The sequence below is a fragment of the Taudactylus pleione genome, unplaced genomic scaffold (genome assembly GCF_031769625.1).
Source record: "Taudactylus pleione unplaced genomic scaffold, aTauple2 ptg000256l, whole genome shotgun sequence".
Lineage (NCBI taxonomy): Eukaryota > Metazoa > Chordata > Amphibia > Anura > Myobatrachidae > Taudactylus > Taudactylus pleione.
The window spans coordinates 20,731,089-20,749,512 of NW_028284658.1; the positions used below are offsets into that span (position 1 = coordinate 20,731,089).

Below are 18,424 nucleotides of genomic sequence, written 5' to 3' on the forward strand. Positions count from 1 at the left end.
TATGAATCTCACTTTTTAATATGAGTTTCTCTGGATATTATACAGTGTATCAATGGCAGTTAGAGAACCGATCCGGTGCCGGCGCTTTCAGCTGCATACAGCGTGGGTTTTTGTCTCTGGGTTCTAGCTATTGCCCTTCTGCTAATGCACTGTGGCTGTGGTTACCCTGCAGTAGGAGGAGGAGGGGGGCGGCGACTTGCAGCCATATGTTTTGTGCAGACAGTGTAGAAAATAACAGCTCTCTTTAGAAGCAAGAAACTTGGGTGAAATCAAACGTACTTTGCCGCATTCCTTCTTCTTTTCTTAAAACTATACTGTTTTGCAACATTCAAAGTAGTAGTTCCTTATTTTAAGTAATCATGAATTAGAGACTGTGTAGGGAGATACCGAGGAACCGTTGTACTACAGCGATTTTTACAGTACTTATGTTTCCTCAGCTGGGGAATGTGTGTGTGTGTGTGTACATAATTCCGTTTCTGATCTGGCCTCTATACTCTTCTATTGGTTTAAATCCATGGCTAATTGGCCCCAGCTTTTCTGGACTAGACACCCCACTCTCTTCTCCTCCCCCCTCCCCCTCCCCTGTGCATTTTTGTGAATGGGTCTCATTATGTATGCATGTTTGTGCTTTCCATTCATTCCCCCCTCTCCCCCTCCTCCATCCTGTCCTTCCAGACTGCAGAGTCCTCCATGACAACACACAGTTAACAAATGGACCATAGGATGAGAGGTTACCTGGATCAGCAAGTGCCTTACACTCTGACAAATGTAAGTCTTCTTGTCGCTTTCTCCTGCTGCGGATTCTGAGTTGTCTCAACAGCAACTTTTCTGTAATGTTTTCAGGATAATGTTTCCTCTTGCATTCTCAGGACAGATTACACAACCTCATGTTGTGCTTCATAGATATAGATATATAATTTATTTATTTTTATGTGACTCTCACAATCTTTTTTTTTTTTTGGGGGGGGTTTAGAATCCTCATGGGCATGGAGATGCAGACCGATATTGTATGACTAACAAGAGAAAATTAATGGATACAGATCTTCCGCCCCAAGAATCTGAAGGTAATGTCAACATTTACCATTGGTTTCTATCATGAACACAAAGTAGATAAATATTTGCAAGTCTGCAGAACCTATTGTTCTATCATTATTGTGAATAAGAATGTATCCAGGAAACATCCAATTGTCAATTTGTCTTATGTTTTTACGTCTTTTGATAATAAACCATTAAATATTAAAAGTGCAAGGAACAATTTATTTTTACAGCATTGGCTGTTTTGTAGTAATCTGTTCTTGTTGATTTATAGATCTGTCTTGTGAATTCCTATATTGTATATCACAGGCAATTCTGCAGAGCTTTGATTACATATATCCACTACTCTTATCAGGCCTCTTGCTCCTGTTAGGATTCCTCTTATAGATTATGTACATCTATGTCAAAAGTATTGGTATGATTTGTGTTCTCTATAGTACTATCTGCAGTAGAGGTGCATACCTATTTATATGTAGATAGGGTGGGTGTTAGAAGCTCTCTGGGTATTAAACATTCCTAGGGACGGTAGCAAATGAAAGTAAACACTGTGTAAGGGAGTGTCTGCATTATGATGCTAACATTTGCTGAAAACTGGGCTCTAAATTCACAATTTTGCTTATTCCAGATCTCTTCCAAGATTTAAGCCAATTCCAAGAAGCCTGGTTAACAGAAGGTACATTTTTTTAACTTCCCATTATTTTATACCACCTCCTAAGGTCAACACATCTGTATTTCTGTCTTCTCCCTGTATTTATTTTAGCCTGTTCCACAGATGAATGATATTTTCTTTTCTGCCAACGTTTTGGGACTTGTTTAACTTCGGGATTATGAATAAAACAATTGTGCTGTTATTTGCTTATGAATAGGATCTGGCTCTCAGCCCGTTCCACAACCCCCTGTTCAAAGTGATGTGTTTTTTTATGTTTCTGTAGTGTGTTTCTTCTTTCTTGTATCACACTAGTGTTTTCAAAGATTCAAAGATGTTAGTTATGCAAGAGTTAAAATTGGGTTTTAATATTCAGCAAGTGGCCTGTAGAAAGCAGTTTATATCCCATTCTGATTTGCTATATATATGTATTTGCGTGTGTGTGTGTGTGTGTGTGTGTGTGTGTGTATATATACACATTATTTTTTTTACTCCTATCGCTAGTTTGACAGGACTGGAAACTAATCAGAGCCTAGGTAGCTGATTATAATTTTTGTACTTTTTTGGGTGCAGTCTGCAAGGTGTTATGCGCACTGAATTGGAATGGTTAGCAATTTATTCATATAGTCCTAACCTATTTTGCAGTGTTGCATAAAAATGGACCGTTTTAGTCAGACTGATGCATCTAATTGGAGAGACCTTGTTCTCAAGAGCTGACAATCCAAAATTGTTGCAGAATTTACTTGCTGTGTCTTCCCAGTTTGATATGCAGTCCCTGCTGTCAATTTAAATTTACTATACCCAGTTCCAACTTCTTTAATATGTTTCAGTACTCGGCAGGATGTATAATGGCTGTTCCAACCCTTTCCATGTGCCTGTCAAACTCATTGTATAAGTGGCCAGGGAGTGGTTAATGTATTTACAGCAGATTTTTAATAACCTGTATATGTATATTTGTATGTGTGTGTGATTGAATAGCTGTTAGACCATTTTGATTCTGTGAATTAATTTCTGATACCCTTATGATGACAATTAGACAATAACATATGGTGTACATTAACACAGGAAATGATCACAAGGGTTCCATGTCTACAGAAATTTCTGTACCATTGTGCTGTGTAAATCAGTCTATAACTTGTACCTTGGTCACCCTTGAATATATTTGTTTATAATTTTGCTTTATAAAGAAGTAATCTTGCATGTGTAAAAATAAAAGATTTATCATGGCTATTGCATCATTTACAGAGAATATTAGTTCTTAAATGTTTTAGTGGATGTTAGCATAGTGAACTGGTTGTATATTCTTTTTAAATCTGAGTATTAGGCATTTGTATATTCAGTTTACTTTTCTCTATTGGAGGTTGGATTTGGTCAAGAACATGTTTGAAAATTTAGAAAAGTGTTTGGTAGTTTGCCATATGATAGATTGTTTCTTTATTTGAGGCGTTACTTGGTGACCAAGGCTACAATGCTAAGCTTACATATACACCACACATCTATAATTCAATTTACTGCAAATGTACAGTAAATAGAAAATGTACTGGACATTCATATATACACCTACAACTGGTGCATTTTCATTTACTTTTGTTTAATTTCTTGATGGCTTTTTGATGTAATACCCAACAATATGCATATAGTGATTTGTATTTTCATGTAAACAAAAATATTGCAGGTTCAGCAAGTGGATCTCAAACTCCGAAAAATACATTTCTTTTTTTTTTTTGCTTTTGAGTTTCTTTCCTCTGGTCTTTAGCTGATTGGTGTTCTCCGACCATTGAGATAGTATTCCCAGCCATTGTGCTTTAATGTAAACAAGGACCCTGACTGTTAATGACATGTCCACATAAAACCTGTCTTTCTTAAAGAGAGAGCAAGAACTGTGATGGTTGCATTGCTGTTCCAACAGTATTTTATAATAGTAAATACTACACCTAGTGGAGATTGAAACCTTTATTCAAGAGGCTGCAGACTATCAATTTGCAGAGTGCATCACTCTTGCCAGCTCTTACTTCCTAGCGAATAGATAACTTGTACTCTCACAAATAAGTTCAGCCTTCAATATGGCTGCCCCCACAGTGTACATAATGGGCACACTTATTATCATTATCAGTTATTTATATAGCGCACACATATTCCACAGCGCTTTACAGAGAATATCTGGCCATTCACATCAGTCCCTGCCCCAGTGGAGCTTACAATCTATATTCCCTATCACATGCACACACACATACACACTAGGGGTTAATTTTTGGTAGGAGCCAATTAACCTACCAGTATATTTTTGGAGTGTGGGAAGAAACCGACGCAAGCACAGGGAGAATATACAAACTCCACACAGGTAGCGCCGTAGTAGGAATTGAACCAACGATCTCAGTGCTGTGAGGCAGTAATGCTAACCATTACACCATCTGTGCTGCCCTTTTAATGTGTCGGAATAGGATGTGTCAATATCTTCCTACACTTAGTTTGTTTTTGTTGTTTTTTGGAGTGGTAAGGAGTTTCCCTTTCTGAATAATGTAAATGTAATGTTTAGCAAGAGAGAGATGATTTTATACTGATACTTAGCAGTGGGAAAACAGTTGATGCCAAGCACCGACGAATGACAATGGGAGCATGTCATTAAATGCACATAGTCTTTGTAAAGCTAAAATAGGAACTGTACATTTTCTATGAAGCACAAATGTAATGGTTTTTTTTTTTTTGCAAAGTCCTATAAGTAGAAGCTTGTATTGCAGTTTCTCAAGTGGCTGACTGTTTTAACAATGTCTTTATTTCTGAATGGTGAATTATATCCACGGTTCACTCATTTTTAACGAACAAATGTGTGTACATGTAATTTAGGTGGTATCTGGTCGGCTAATTCAGTGCTGGATTTGTGTATCTGAGATGAGACCTTTTTGGGCCAATTGTAATAGGTAGATGGTTTTTGAAAGTGCAAAGATTTCAGCAAGTTAGCAGTCAGATATAAAGCAGCAGTGTTTATTAAAGCAAAAGCAGCTTGGGTTTGCCTTCAGGAAAGTTAGCAGTCAGATTTAAACCAGCAATGTTTATTAAGTCTCTGCATCTTTTACATTTGGCCCTTAGAGTAAACATGCATTGGAATTGAGTGAATTTGTGAAATATTTATTTTATTTTTTTTTTTCAATATGCTTTTGAATGCGTTTGCCAAAGGAAGTACTATTCAGTTTGGTGTGCCAGTCCAGGTCTTTGGACATATTTTGTGTGCTGGAAACTAAGCATATCAATGCACTATGAACCAGTGACATATGTGGATATTTTAGTATTGGTTCAGGCCTCACAAACGGATTAAGGATTGTTGGGGTCCCAAAGCACTTAACTTGTGGGGGGCCCTACCAATAAAATTGTCAATATGATATGCTGGCGATGTTAATGGAAAGTATAATGTGTAAATACTCCCAACACATCAACTGTGACAAACGCACTGTCGTGCTCCTAGTTTACGTTATGCCTCAGAGAATCTCCATTTCACATATGGCAAAGGTTCCCCCACCCCCCCACACTGGTGATGTAGCTGTGCGTGGGGGCCCAGGGGCGACCATCCTGGCTGCCCTGTTAATCCGGCACTGCACAAATGTGTAGGTAACGGGAGCCTCTTTAAAATTGAGGGGTCTATTTACTAAGCAGTGTTAGGAGACAGAGTGAAAAGTGATAAGGTGCCAACCAATCCGCTCCCAACTGTCATTTTTCAAACACAGCCTGTGAGATGGCAGTTGGGAGCTGATTGGCTGGCACCTTATCACTTTCTTATCACTTTTCACTCTGTCTCCTAACACTGCTTAGTAAATAGACCCCTGAGTCACAATTACTAAGGTGTTCAAACATCTTTTATGTTAGGGATTTCTTTTGTTTTTATCTTCCAATATATGTACTCTAATTGGTGAATTTACTGTAATGTTCTGTATTCTTATAATATTGTGGAAGCACTATTTTAGGTTTTTACAGAAGGTATCAAAATTAGTGAACTGTGATTATAGTAAAGCCTCTGTCTGGTTAAATGAAATGCTAGAAAATGGAAGATGGTCAATCAAATCTTAAAATATTGGGAAAGGGTGTATAATTTATAAAGGACCTTAATAATGGGGGGAAAAAAACAATTATGGCTTCTGGGTTTTGGTATTTGTCCAGCCCTCTGAAGACCTGAATTTATGCATTAGTACTCTATGTCCTTCCACAGCAATAACCATCTTTCTCTGTAGCTCATAATGACTTGCGTAGAGTTTGAGTGTTCTGTGTCTCAAATCCATGAAGAGGTTAATTGACTAATGAACATTGAAGTCTAATGAGTTTTGCTTTAAAACAATTGGATCAGTGGTATGTCGGGGTTTACATATTGTCGCTGGGTTATTATACAATCAGACAATGGACTGACAATCTTAATGCAGGTGAGCATGCAAGACTCTATGCACTACATGTAAGGATGGATAAATTAAGTATTAGTGGTTGGCACCACAAGTCCCTGAGCACAGGGACATGAGCCTCCTACGTCTTCCTCAAAGGACTGCTGTTTTTACCAATTCTGATGTAACCGGCGCCATGCTCTTTAATATCGGCATAACGAAATCACTCAGAGCCCCAGTTTCGATCTGGTTTGATATCACTGGTAGGTTTTTATTATGTTTTGTATGATCTGTTGCTTTTGATATGTCACTTTTGCCATCTAATATGTTTCTATAGATAAATATTTGAATGTCATTGTGTGTGTGGTAGGGATAAAATAGAGTTCAAGTGACAATGATACAAAATTTAGTTAGCCAATAAAGTAACGCTTGAGTACATTTAATGGTTTGCAGGAGTATTTATTTTGTTTTTGTATGTTGGAATTACTTTTGTTATAGAAAATATAATTTTACAGATTTTCCTAAATTCTACTTTAAAATATTTGCAACACTGCAGCATTTCTGTGTCAATGCTATCATGGCAACTGATCTAGGGAGAGTCGTTCAGAATAGCGATGATTGAATAAATCTCAGTTTCTTCTCTTAGAATAATTGCTTTATATGACTGCTATTCAGACCTGTTTATTTAGTGTAAAAAGTTGTGTTAATAATGAGTTTACAGTAGTGTCTGAATTCAGGTCCATAACAAAAGCAGTCATTTTAGCATATTGTCAATCTCCTATTTACTGAAATTGTTGGCACTAGTTGATTTTACATGCATAATTGTAGTTTTAAATTTGTTCTTCAGTGAAGTGGTGTGTCAGCTTTCAGCATTAAAATTTTAAATTATTTATATCAACCTTTATCATTTTTTTACATTGTGTAAATACATTTTTATTGATTAATACTAGGTGTTGTGTTTTTTTCTTTGTTCAGTTTTTGTACTGTGCTGTCACTTTCTACATCTTTATTTCCCTGAGATCTTGTTTTCTAACAATTTGACATTCTATTTTATGGTAAACAAAGTTAAACTTGAATATGGTTTTATTTGGTCATTGAGGTATTAAGACTAGCTGGTATGATTATACAGAACTCGTTATATTCCCCCAAAGACACCCACAGGAAGATGTATAAAATCCCATACAGATATAGCAAAACAATTTAACCTTTTTCTTTCTGCATTTTCACATAATCAGCCAGCAAGGAGTACCATATATAATGAATGCAATTTTCTGCCTTTGCTTAACCCTTTAGCAAAGCAGCAGATTACTTGCGTCATTACACACACTTGATCCAGAGCTCTTGGCTGTTGGAATTAATCGCCTAATAATGCCCTAACATCTCGCCTGGCCTTCCATCCTGGGACTTGTAGTTCCACAGCAACTGTAAATCTGCATGTTGCTTAAGATGGCTGTAATCTTTAAACGCCGTGTTACTGTAAGACTGAGCGATCTTAATGCAGCCCATTCAGCTGCCACTTTAGATGCTGTTTCAGTGTGGCAATATGTTTGGTAATACCAATATGTGTGCATTATCCCTATTAATATAATTATGTGTAAAGTATAGCTATAGTAATGAATAAAACATTGAATAGTGTTTAAAGGGAGTCTCATTTGGGAATTCAGTGACTTAATTTAAGAAAGGCTTTTTCTGCAAAAGGTTTTGTAATTTTAACATCACTTTTGAAATTTGGTTTCCTAAATAATTTGGGTTTATCTGTAATGTCATCTGCAGGTCACAAGGACAGTGCCTAAATGATCTCAACTGTAGTGGTGCATTGTGCCCTCTGTAAACTGCTTTTTTAATGGTTATACATGTGGCAGTCAGTCACAGAAAGCGCTCAGATGTAACACCTCTTGTTAAGTATTCCTGGGTTTCCTTAAGTTTTGTACATTTGCTGTTTAATTGGAGTCTTTGAAGTTCCAGTTCAGAAAATCTTCATTTACAAGTGTCTGCAGAGATATGGGAAGTGGCAGAGCCAGATATTGTATTGTTGGTTTAAGACTGACCTTATCTGCTCTGAGATCTGCATTACTTTTGCTGACAGAGGAGACACGTGATATATGCTATGATATTGCCGGGATACTGACTTATTACAGGTACATATATAGCGACAGGCTGAAGATCAAGGTGAACTGCACAAGAGTAGGCTGCTGCACAGTTTTGTCTGCCTATATTGCTTAGACTTCTCATGTTTTGTAACCAGTGTAGCCAGCAATATTTTGATCTCTTCACATTTGGCTACTGCTGACTAGGCCATAAACTTGCATGGTTCATATAGAATTGATGGTGTTCCTATATAATTATATTGCTGTGTTGGCCTTTACCATATTTAGAAGCAATATGTTGGCAGATTGCTATAGTTTTTCTAACAAATATATGTATTATAAGTCAAGATGAGCAGTTCGGTTTTGGCTCTGTTAATTTCGGATCTGAAAACCGAATCTTATTGGCTCTTCGGCTCTCCTGTGTTTTGGATAGTCAATAAGATAAATCCGAACTTATGCTAATTTGACAAAAAGAACAGAGTAAAACCGAATCACTCATCTCTGTTTACAAGTTACATGACAGATATGTGGTTGTAAACAATCTACTCTAGTTTTCTGTATATCTGGCCAAATTTTTGTGTTTTAAGTTGTTGGTTATTTAAATCAAACGTATTTAACAGAGCTACTAATAACATTCCAAAATATATATATATGCTTCCATACTATGACTGACCCTAAGTCTACTACTCTTGGAAATATATCTATTTTGTAAATCCCCCTACTTCAATATTTTACTTCGGTAGGTGCGTCTCCATTGGAACCCCAAATCTCTCACACACATACAATTCCCTGCATATAACATGATCTTGTCTCGTGTATATACTGTTAATAACTGTACAGCCCACTGGACACCACCTGGTGCCATACAAATTAAAGTCAGCAGCAAGCTTTCACTATTGAATGTCTTTTGCTATGGGGTAAGCAGAGATCCTGGCTATAAGCAAGTGCGGCAATCATGCTAAATACAGCTAATGATGGGGTTTCCAGTGACAGGATCCCTACCAAGGTAAAATATGGAAGGGAAAGTTACCTAAAATGTAACCAAAATATAAAACCCATTTAAAATGTTTGACATTCAATTTACATCTGCTATGTAGAAGCTAGTGTTCTGTTACCAGTCAGAGACTGGATACAGTATCCTTAAATAGGTGTACTGGGTGTTTAATTCCTTTAGGATTTTTAAATGTGGTGTGTTGTATTTTAGCTCTAGTGATCTTTTTAAAACTGACAGGTGCTAATTCATTCCATGTCACTAGGATCTTGTTTGCAACTAATACCTGATGAGTAGGTAATTGTCTATGAACAAGATTTCATCTTTACACTTTTCATGTTTTATCAACAAATAAGTTAATACTGTATTGTAGTTATTTTGTTCTCTTCAGATGGTATTAGATTCATCAAGCCAGATGGATACTTGAGTTAGGCAATTTCCATAATGCATATGTTCAGGTTAAAAAAAATCTGCCTGATGTAAATGCCTTCGGACTGTATAATATGTAACATCATTTAAAGTAGTTGTCTTATGATAATACTGTCATGTATTTTGCTTCCCTTCTGTGAGTACTTTGATCTGCTGTCTCTGAACCATTTGGTTGGGCCTTTGGCCTGGGTAAGAGCTTGAGCAAACCCTTAGGACTGTAGTGGAGGTCTTAAGCAACGGAAAACAGGAAGAACTAGGTGATGAAGGGACAATAGCAGACTCACTTCTTGGGTCCACATGTGACACACTCTTTGAAGTGCAAATAATTGTGCTTACCCAACCTTACTTCCTTGGCTCCCCCACCCCCTATTGTTGCAGTTGAGGGTGATCATTGGTTGATTTGGCCAAAAGCGAAAATATTTTGTTTATAACATGTGGCCAGTGAGAAGCCCTTTTTCATTTGGGCTACATAGAATGCAGGTTTTAAACTAGATGGCAGTGTGGAACTAAAATTGTTACGAAACAAATGGGATAATTTATTTAGAAAGTGTTTAAGTTGCTTTAAAAATATAATATCATTTTGAGGGTCATCATTGTTCATTTACTCCCATCTGTTTATATTCTATAAAACTTTTCATGCGTTAGGCAATCCTAGAGTTCGGCCTGACCATGAGTTTATGCATCTGTCATATTTCAGAATACATGTATATGACAAAGTTGTCAGATTTTATTTATTTATTACCAGTTATTTATATATCGCACACACATTCCACAGCGCTTTACAGAGAATATTTTACCACTCACATCAGTCATTGCCCCAGTGGAGCTTACACTCTATATTCCCTACCACATGTCAACACATACTTGCACACTAGGGTTAATTTTTGTTGGGAGGCAATTTAGGAGTGTGCGATGGAAGCAGGAGCAGCAGGAGGAAACCTACGCAAGCACAGGGAGAATATACAAACTCCACACAGTTAAGGCCATAGTGGGAATTGAACCAACGACTTCAGTGCTGTGAGGCAGTAACGCTAACCATCACACCGTCTGTGCTGCAGATTCAATAAGATTCTATTCCACTACCATTAGATCCCAGTTAAATGTTTATTAGAATTGGTTGAATGTAGAAGCTGCATAACATGGCTAGTTATCCATCAGAATTGCAGCGTGTTCAGAGGATTGCTTACACAGTGGCAATTGACAGATTTGACCAATAGTGTTCCAGCATTCTTACAGATCTATACGTAACCTAAAGGCGGATATCCACTACCCGATTAAACAGAGTGATTGAACGATAACAACATAGGTATCTTTAAAATCGGGCATGCAAATGTCGGAAACGACCAGCGATGCGTGCTTTCCGACATCAATCATCGCCCAAACATGCGGGTCAATCTGCTGATAACGACATATTGACCATGTTCGGGGATGATGGAGGGTGCCTACACTGAACGACTGATCGTTCAGTGTAGGCACTGCAGGGGATGAGGAACGACTGTACGATTGCGATGTCGTAATCGTACTGTCTTCCCTGGGTCTGGTAGTGGAAGGTTTGTTTGCTACAATGTGCAGAATTTCTAAAATAAACAAATTACTCAGATTGCAGTGATTCCTCTTTATGTTGTTACCCCAACTTGCCAAATATATAAATTATAATACATTTTATGTATGAAGAAAATGTATTACCGTGAGTGTCACCACAATATGGTTACATGTAGTTTGAGGTTTGCATGTGCACATTGGAGTTTGCCATGTATATTTTACATTAGGGAAATGATTGGGACCTGCAGTAAATTGTTCCCTTTGCCATACTGGTCAACTCACTGCATTACAGTTGGCACATTATGGCTATATAGCACTTCTATTATATTCGCAGTGAGAGTGCCTCATGTGCCCTGTCCTGTGTGTGTGTGTGTGTGTGTGTGTGTGTGAGACCTCTGCTGAAAATCACATGATGTGAGGAATGAGTGAATAATTAAATATATAGAAAGTATTTTTACTTTTTTTTTTTTTTTTTATTTGTGTGTTTTGTTTTTTTTTTAAAGTAGATCTAAATTGGAAATGCCTTGATGTTTGTGGTTACTTCTTGGCAGCAGCCCTAGCTTGGTATTTTGAGTCCTGATTTTATATAATTATGCCTTGGCACACAGGCAGACTTGGTTCCTCAGATTGCGTCATTCTCCCTCTAAACAGGGCATTTTTTTCAAATGCAAAGTCCTCTGTACCACTACAAAGATTGGCGAGTCCAATAACTTTTTAGTTTCCTACTGACAGCACGATTATCATTTCCACACTACTCTGTTCAAAACACAGGAGTCTATTTATCAAGCAGTGAAAAGCGTGGAGACACGAACCAGTGGAGAAGTTGCTCATAGCAACCAATCAGCGTTGAAGTAGCATTTATCAAGTACAGTCTATGGTTGCTATGGGCAACTTCTCCACTAGTTCACTTCTCCACACTTTTCACTGCTTGATAAATAGACCCACCAATGCTTTAAGAGAGTTAAAAACCTTGAGTTAGGATCTAATCTCACATTCACTCTTTATGCTTCAGTGCCAACAAGTTTATACATCACTACTTAAATGAGTCCTGCACATTGTAAATCGCATTATATCCAAAGTCCAGTAATATGCAAAAGTTTAGTTTAACATAACTCAAGATCCTTTTAGGTATTGGTGGACAAAGTAACGTTAAGTTTTGTCAAATCTTGTAGCCAGCAGGATCTTGTCAGAGGAGATGTTTGTCCGTACACTGCCACAATGTTGGTCGCTTTGTAGTTTGTTCATTTTAGTGGCATTGGTTGCCTATCTTCTAAGGATTAAGATAACCGAATCCCTAGAATAACAGGTGTGTGCTGAAAAGACTTAACATAACCAGAACAAATGTCTATTTTGTCCTAATCCACCAGTCTTAATTGGTTCAAAATTCTGCTGAAAATTGTAACTTAAAACATGGTAAGCTATTGCACATACATTGTGGTTATTGCATCTAAGGACACGAGTTTTTGAACTTTACAGTGACCAAGTCCTGTTGCCAGTCCGTGGATTAATGTGCTGGGTCTGCTGTACCACCATGGCTGAGGTCTGACAGTCTTTCCAGTGTGCAATGACAGCACTGCAGGTGCTTTTATTTTAATATGTTTCTGAGGACCTTAGCAGACGTTTATTTCTGTTTCCTATTTGGAAACATCAGGGTAATGGAAGTTTTTTGGGCAGGATTGCCTTGTTTATACAGTTCTACTGGCTAAAAAATCAAGTCCAAAATCAGCATTTATGAAAAACAGGACACATTAAGCTGTAGTTAATAGTAAAAGGATTTCTGGCTTTTGCTTATGGAAAAAGACAATTTGGAAAGGCGTTTTAAAGGATGTTGAACAACTTTCTGCTCACCCCTGGCTCGATGTGCACATGATCTGTGATTCTTTCCCTGCAACTTTATGGGCTCTCTGAAATGTTTCATGTGGCTGTAGTGGCAGAATAGAGCTGGAATCTGGATTATCTTGAATGGGCCTCCCCAATGGGTGTTTTGGTACTCTGCTAATATATTATGCCATGCGAGGCCAACTTTTGGCTTCTCATAAAGTTGTGCTTATATGATTGGCGAGAACCGACATGTAGCTTGAAAATCAAGGATGTGCTGAAGTCAAACCTGAGTCCAGTAGCCCATCTATATTCATGTTGTGGTTTTCCACCCATTTAACACTCCTAGAATCCTCTCTTAATGATGTGTGTTGTGATTACAGCATACCAATCACATTCACATATTAGTTGGATGGGTCAATGGTTAACATTTTTGGCAGAGGCAAAGAGGTTTTTGTTAGGGATTTGCCTGTAATGTGCATCAATCATGTTCCCATTGATCCTGACAATATCGCCTGAGCTTTCTGCTGAAAGCATCATTGTAACCTGTTCCTATTACCTCTATACTTAATGCTGGTGTGTTTTGTATCTTTTAATATTCAAATCATAAAGTTCCACTTTACATTTGTGGCATGGTGAAACTGTTCTAAAAAGTCTCTAGCGTGCTGTACAACCTCAGAGAGAGGTATTTCCATTTACTAATGCATTGGCAATAGGCAACCAACTTCCTTACACAGGAGAAGTCCATAAACAAACTGTGACTTTGGAAGAAAAGACTGCACCTGGAATTTGTAACCAGCTGTTACATGCGGTATGAATGTGTTTACCAATTTCTGTTTTTCATTGTTAGAGGGAGACGTATCAAACCTTTTAAAGAGGACAAACCAATCAGCAACTAGCTATAATTTATCAAGTACAGTCTATAAAATGAGAGCAAGAAGCTGAATGGGTAAAATGGGGTACTTCTCTTCCTGTCCGCTCTAGAAACTTTGATATATCTCCCACTTTCTGTAGTAATGAAAGATTTTGGAACTCTTACACATTATTCAATACTTTTGGGATCGTTCCAAATAAATCCCGCTTTGACAATCTATTTCAAATTCCAAAAACAAAATGTGCTAAATATTGTTGGACGAAACCCCTCTATGGGGGGAGTTCTATTGTTTTGGGGGGGCTTCTTTAACTAATGGACGCCCGATGGAGCAATTCAATTGTTGCTCCGATCAGGAGTGAGTTCCGTGGGCACACAAATTTCTGCTTGCAGCCTCCTGAGATGGCGAGCAGAAATCTGCGAAAAGTCAATTTGGTCGCCCTATCCAGGACTTTATATTGTCTTAGCCGCAACTTGCGTTTAAAGTCCAAAACAATTGAATATCACACGGCGATCTCCTGTCACTTTAGATGGGATATCTGGCGTAAAAAAGCAATTGAATTACCGCCTATAAGTCACTGTCTTGTACTGATGAGATAAACCTTGACAGTTTTGCCATAATTTTGGCACGTTTCACTGACGAAATGACCCTGCACCCCTACTCCAACTGCATCACACAGCAGCAAGAAATCACCATCATAGTCCCCAACTCTATTCATGTATTCTAAAATCTTCAGATATACATTGTGAAACAGCTATGTAAAAACCGAACCAGATAGTTTTATCAAAAATTAGCTGGTACTTGACACTTTTTACCTTTTTTTTTTTTTTCTTTTTTATATATTTTGTAGCATTACTGTAGCTCTTTCATCAGACATCATTTCTTGCTATCCTCAAGGCCTCTTTGAGCTCTTCAAAGCTTATTAACTTGATTGGGTCAGAAATTGCAAAAACTAAAATGATTTATTTTTTACCTTTCCAGATTGACATTTTAGTGTTTGTTTCTTGGGGATGTGAGGTTTTGTTTTTTGTTTTTTTTTGTCTTTTTATTATTATTTGTAATTCCATGTATTTTTCATGATGTAGACAAGAAAAGCCTGTGCTGTCTGGAGACCCTCTAGTTAATAAATGATTTCTTTACCTTTTTTCATATTATGCCATTTTTGCATTTTATGAGATTTGAGCAGATTAATGAGGGCCCTGAAGGCATTGCTTTTATTTAACAGCACATAAAAAAATAAATCTCTCAAACGCCTTGGCCCACCCAGTCTGCTCTCCTCCTTCTACCTGCTGTTAAAAACCTCAGACCTGGCGTGGGCAAAATGATGTCAAATTTAGGAGCCAGTCTGGCTACACATCGTACAGTGGGAAGCTATGTGCCAGTAATAAAGACTTTAAGAGCTGTAGTCCTATTGGTTTAGTTGCTTGTTTATCAGTACCCCCTCCTACATTTTTCAGCACTTTATCAAGCCCAATGATAACCTCACTTGGTTTCTTAGCTGCTTTCCATACCAAGACTATGAATCACCTTTAATGCTAGTTCTTTAGCACATATCCTAGATACGCTCTCATTTGTGCGGAAAACCAGGTGCTACATTGTCATTGTAACATCTCTCCCGTTTCACATGTATCTAACAATTAAACCACTAGACTCGTGTTAAACATAATTATAGTGTTGGTGTGAAGGAGCCTGTTGGTCGAATTATAATGTAAGACTAAACATCTAAATAAGGAGTGCATTATGGAAAGATCTTATTACTTTATTACCTATTTATATTGCATATACATTTTAATAGAACATTCTGCATAAAGCTTCCCTTATGTGCCTGTTTACCCATTGTATCATGATGGCCCACCAAATTAAATTACAGTATATTATTATTTGGTCTGTCCTGAATGTAGGCAGAGAGGAGTATTATGAGTATACTAAATGTGTACATAACTGTACTTGCCTGTAGAATAGAGGAATTTGCTCCGAGCAGGTCTGCAGACTATTGCATTTCTATGTTTGCTGTCACCAGCACTGGGCAGTTCTATAACACACCCTCATATTTGATATATTTTCTCTTTTAGAAATTCTTTTTATATTTTCCACAGATTATCATCTATGGTCTTTGTTTATATAGTGACTCGGAAAGCAATACAGGAGTCTCAATAACCTCTTACAATCACAGGTGTCAGTTACGCAGGGTTAAATGCCTTCAGGTTATATCTACGCCTGTTTTGTATCAGGGATGAACTGACTGTAAGTGCACAGTGGGTGGAACAGGTCAGGGCACAATGGAAATGCATTAAATTTCCATGTGAAAAGATACAGGAAACTCCGTTTCCTATTTACAAATGAGAGATCAAGGTTAAGAAATAGGAATCATTTTAAAGTCACTGAAGTAGCCATGGGTCACTCCCGTTACTAAAATAAAATGGCAAACTGTTAAACGTTTTCTTTCTTTTGTTTTTGTAACTGACCACCTAGTATGGAAAACCGCTTTTAATTTTCATTATATGAAACATTAGTGTTGGCATTTTTGGAATTGAATGTCCTTCTTATTACTTCCAGAGGGAAGTGGGTGCAGTAGTACCTTTTACTCCTGAAGTGATAATGCAGCATTTGGATAGGTGTCATTTTTTTTTTATTTCTCCCAGATTGATTTTGTTGTGTATGTGTGGTTATTTATAATATTTGGATGTATTTGAGTAATTTTAAAGGCATTTGTGACAGTTAATATCTAGAATGTAAACTTAAAGCGATTGCTGATTAAAAATTTTTAAATTTTGTTCATCATAGTATTTACTATGATTGTTTCTTTTGCATCTAATTTAATGTGAATGATACATAAAATGAGATTGGATTCTCCAGCAAGTTGCTTTCTGTTTCAGGTAAACACAATTATTTATCAGAATATGCCGTAAGTGTAAAATGGAAAAGTTTTTGTTGTACTTTATGGAAAAGTATAGGAATTTTAGAAAGATTTTTTTTTTTTATGTTATTTTAAAAGAAACTTTGCTCGCAACCATTTTTAAAGCCCCTCTTGCACTTAGTATAGATCTGTTGCTTTCTAGATCACTTTTCAGTACGGTGCCAACGTGCCAGCTTAAAATAGTTGCTGATATCTGAGGATGGGGTTTGGGAATGCACCGGAAGTAACACTGCCAGTTCAGTGCTGGGTCGTCTTCTAGTGTTACTCAATGACCAGCAGACAATAATACTTCCTTCCCAAATGTCAGAGTGCAATATCTAACCTATTAACTGAGTGGCTAATTTTAGCCTGGATCTTTGCACTGCTCTTTGCTGTTTTTCCACTTTAGGAAGTAATAACCTACAACCGTGTTACGAAGCAGATTTATAATAAAGCAGACTAATAAGAAACTAGTTTGTTGGATCAATAAATTTAGTTGTTGCACTTTTTTAAAAATGTATTTTCTCCATAAATTGTCAGTGGGAGTTAGAGACATTTTGGAAGAAGGCCATACAACATGACCCCTTTCCACATTGCAGTTATCTCTGCTGAATGAATTGGGGTGTTGGGAAGCAGAGAGCTTGATACACTTTCTGTTGGCTTATAATTCTAGTTCATTGAGGTGTTGGCTCATGCACCTGTTGCTGTAATACACAGTGGAGGTAGACATTTTCTGGGCTGAAGACCTATTTGGGAGAATGCAGCCTATCAAATTATACTTTGTGGTGTTAAGGTAACCAATTCACTGTAGCTGTTTGGGAGACTTGCCGAAGTTTAATTTTAATGTAAAAATAACAGGTATGGAGCAACACAAAATGCAGCACATCGTTTGAAATGTCTCTCCAAAGAAATAAACTATTTACATGGCAGGGACTAAAACAGTCAGTTATTTTGCTGCACTTAAGGTCATTCGCAAAAGAAAAAATATTGATTGTGCAGCCATATTCCTTCATAAAAAGGTGCATTGCTCATCAACTCCAGAATGTTTATCACTATATAGACAAATGTTTCCTCAACTCGGCCCTCAAAGCCCCTTAGCAGTCCTGATGATATTAAGAATATCTATATTTGAACACAGGTGACTTAATAGTACCTCAGTCCTTTTAATGTAACTGTGCTTGAGCTTGGGTACCCTTAAATCCAGAACTGTTAAGCTGGGTATAGGGGGGCCCATGAAAAGTTTGCCATGGGGCCCCGTAGGTCTAGTTATGCCCCTGCTCCTGACCGATATATCTGCAGACCGAGTGATCTGCAGATGATGGTTGTTCATACACACTTAACAACCATCATCTGGCCAGGAGGGGGGGTCGAGCCCCCGGCCTCTGCAGCAAGTATACGGGAGAGGTATCTGCCATCGGCTGTGCAGCAGAGCCGACACGATATGTCCGTGAACGACATCCTTAAGACATATCGCTGGTACACACTGGCCAACGGGCACCTGATTTATTGGCCGATCAATGATCTGATCTGCCAATATATCTGCCAGTGTGTGCCCAGCATTAGGTGGCTCTGAGAACCGTGTTTGGGAAACAGTTGGATATACTAAAATGATGATAATGCTGATGATGAACAGGGCCATTTTAAATATACAGGGTATTGGGTGTTTGGTTTATTTCCCATTTTTCACAACTTTAATTACATTAAACTCCAGTTTCTTTACTTGTAGTGTAGTTATAAATTGTATTGT

The 18,424-nt window shown here is 37.6% G+C and overlaps 1 protein-coding gene across 3 annotated transcripts in view; it reads left to right on the top strand.

The window, feature by feature from the left end:
* ETV4 (ETS variant transcription factor 4) overlaps positions 1-18,424 on the top strand; it is a 113,252-nt gene that overhangs the window by 57,774 nt on the left and 37,054 nt on the right. For all 3 annotated transcript variants that reach the window (XM_088480723.1, XM_088480722.1, XM_088480724.1), the window contains exons 2-4: positions 676-768; positions 974-1,064; positions 1,661-1,708. In XM_088480723.1, coding sequence (XP_088336849.1) covers positions 712-768; positions 974-1,064; positions 1,661-1,708 — 196 coding nt within the window. In that variant the 5' untranslated portion in view covers positions 676-711. The remainder of the gene's footprint in view (positions 1-675; positions 769-973; positions 1,065-1,660; positions 1,709-18,424) is intronic.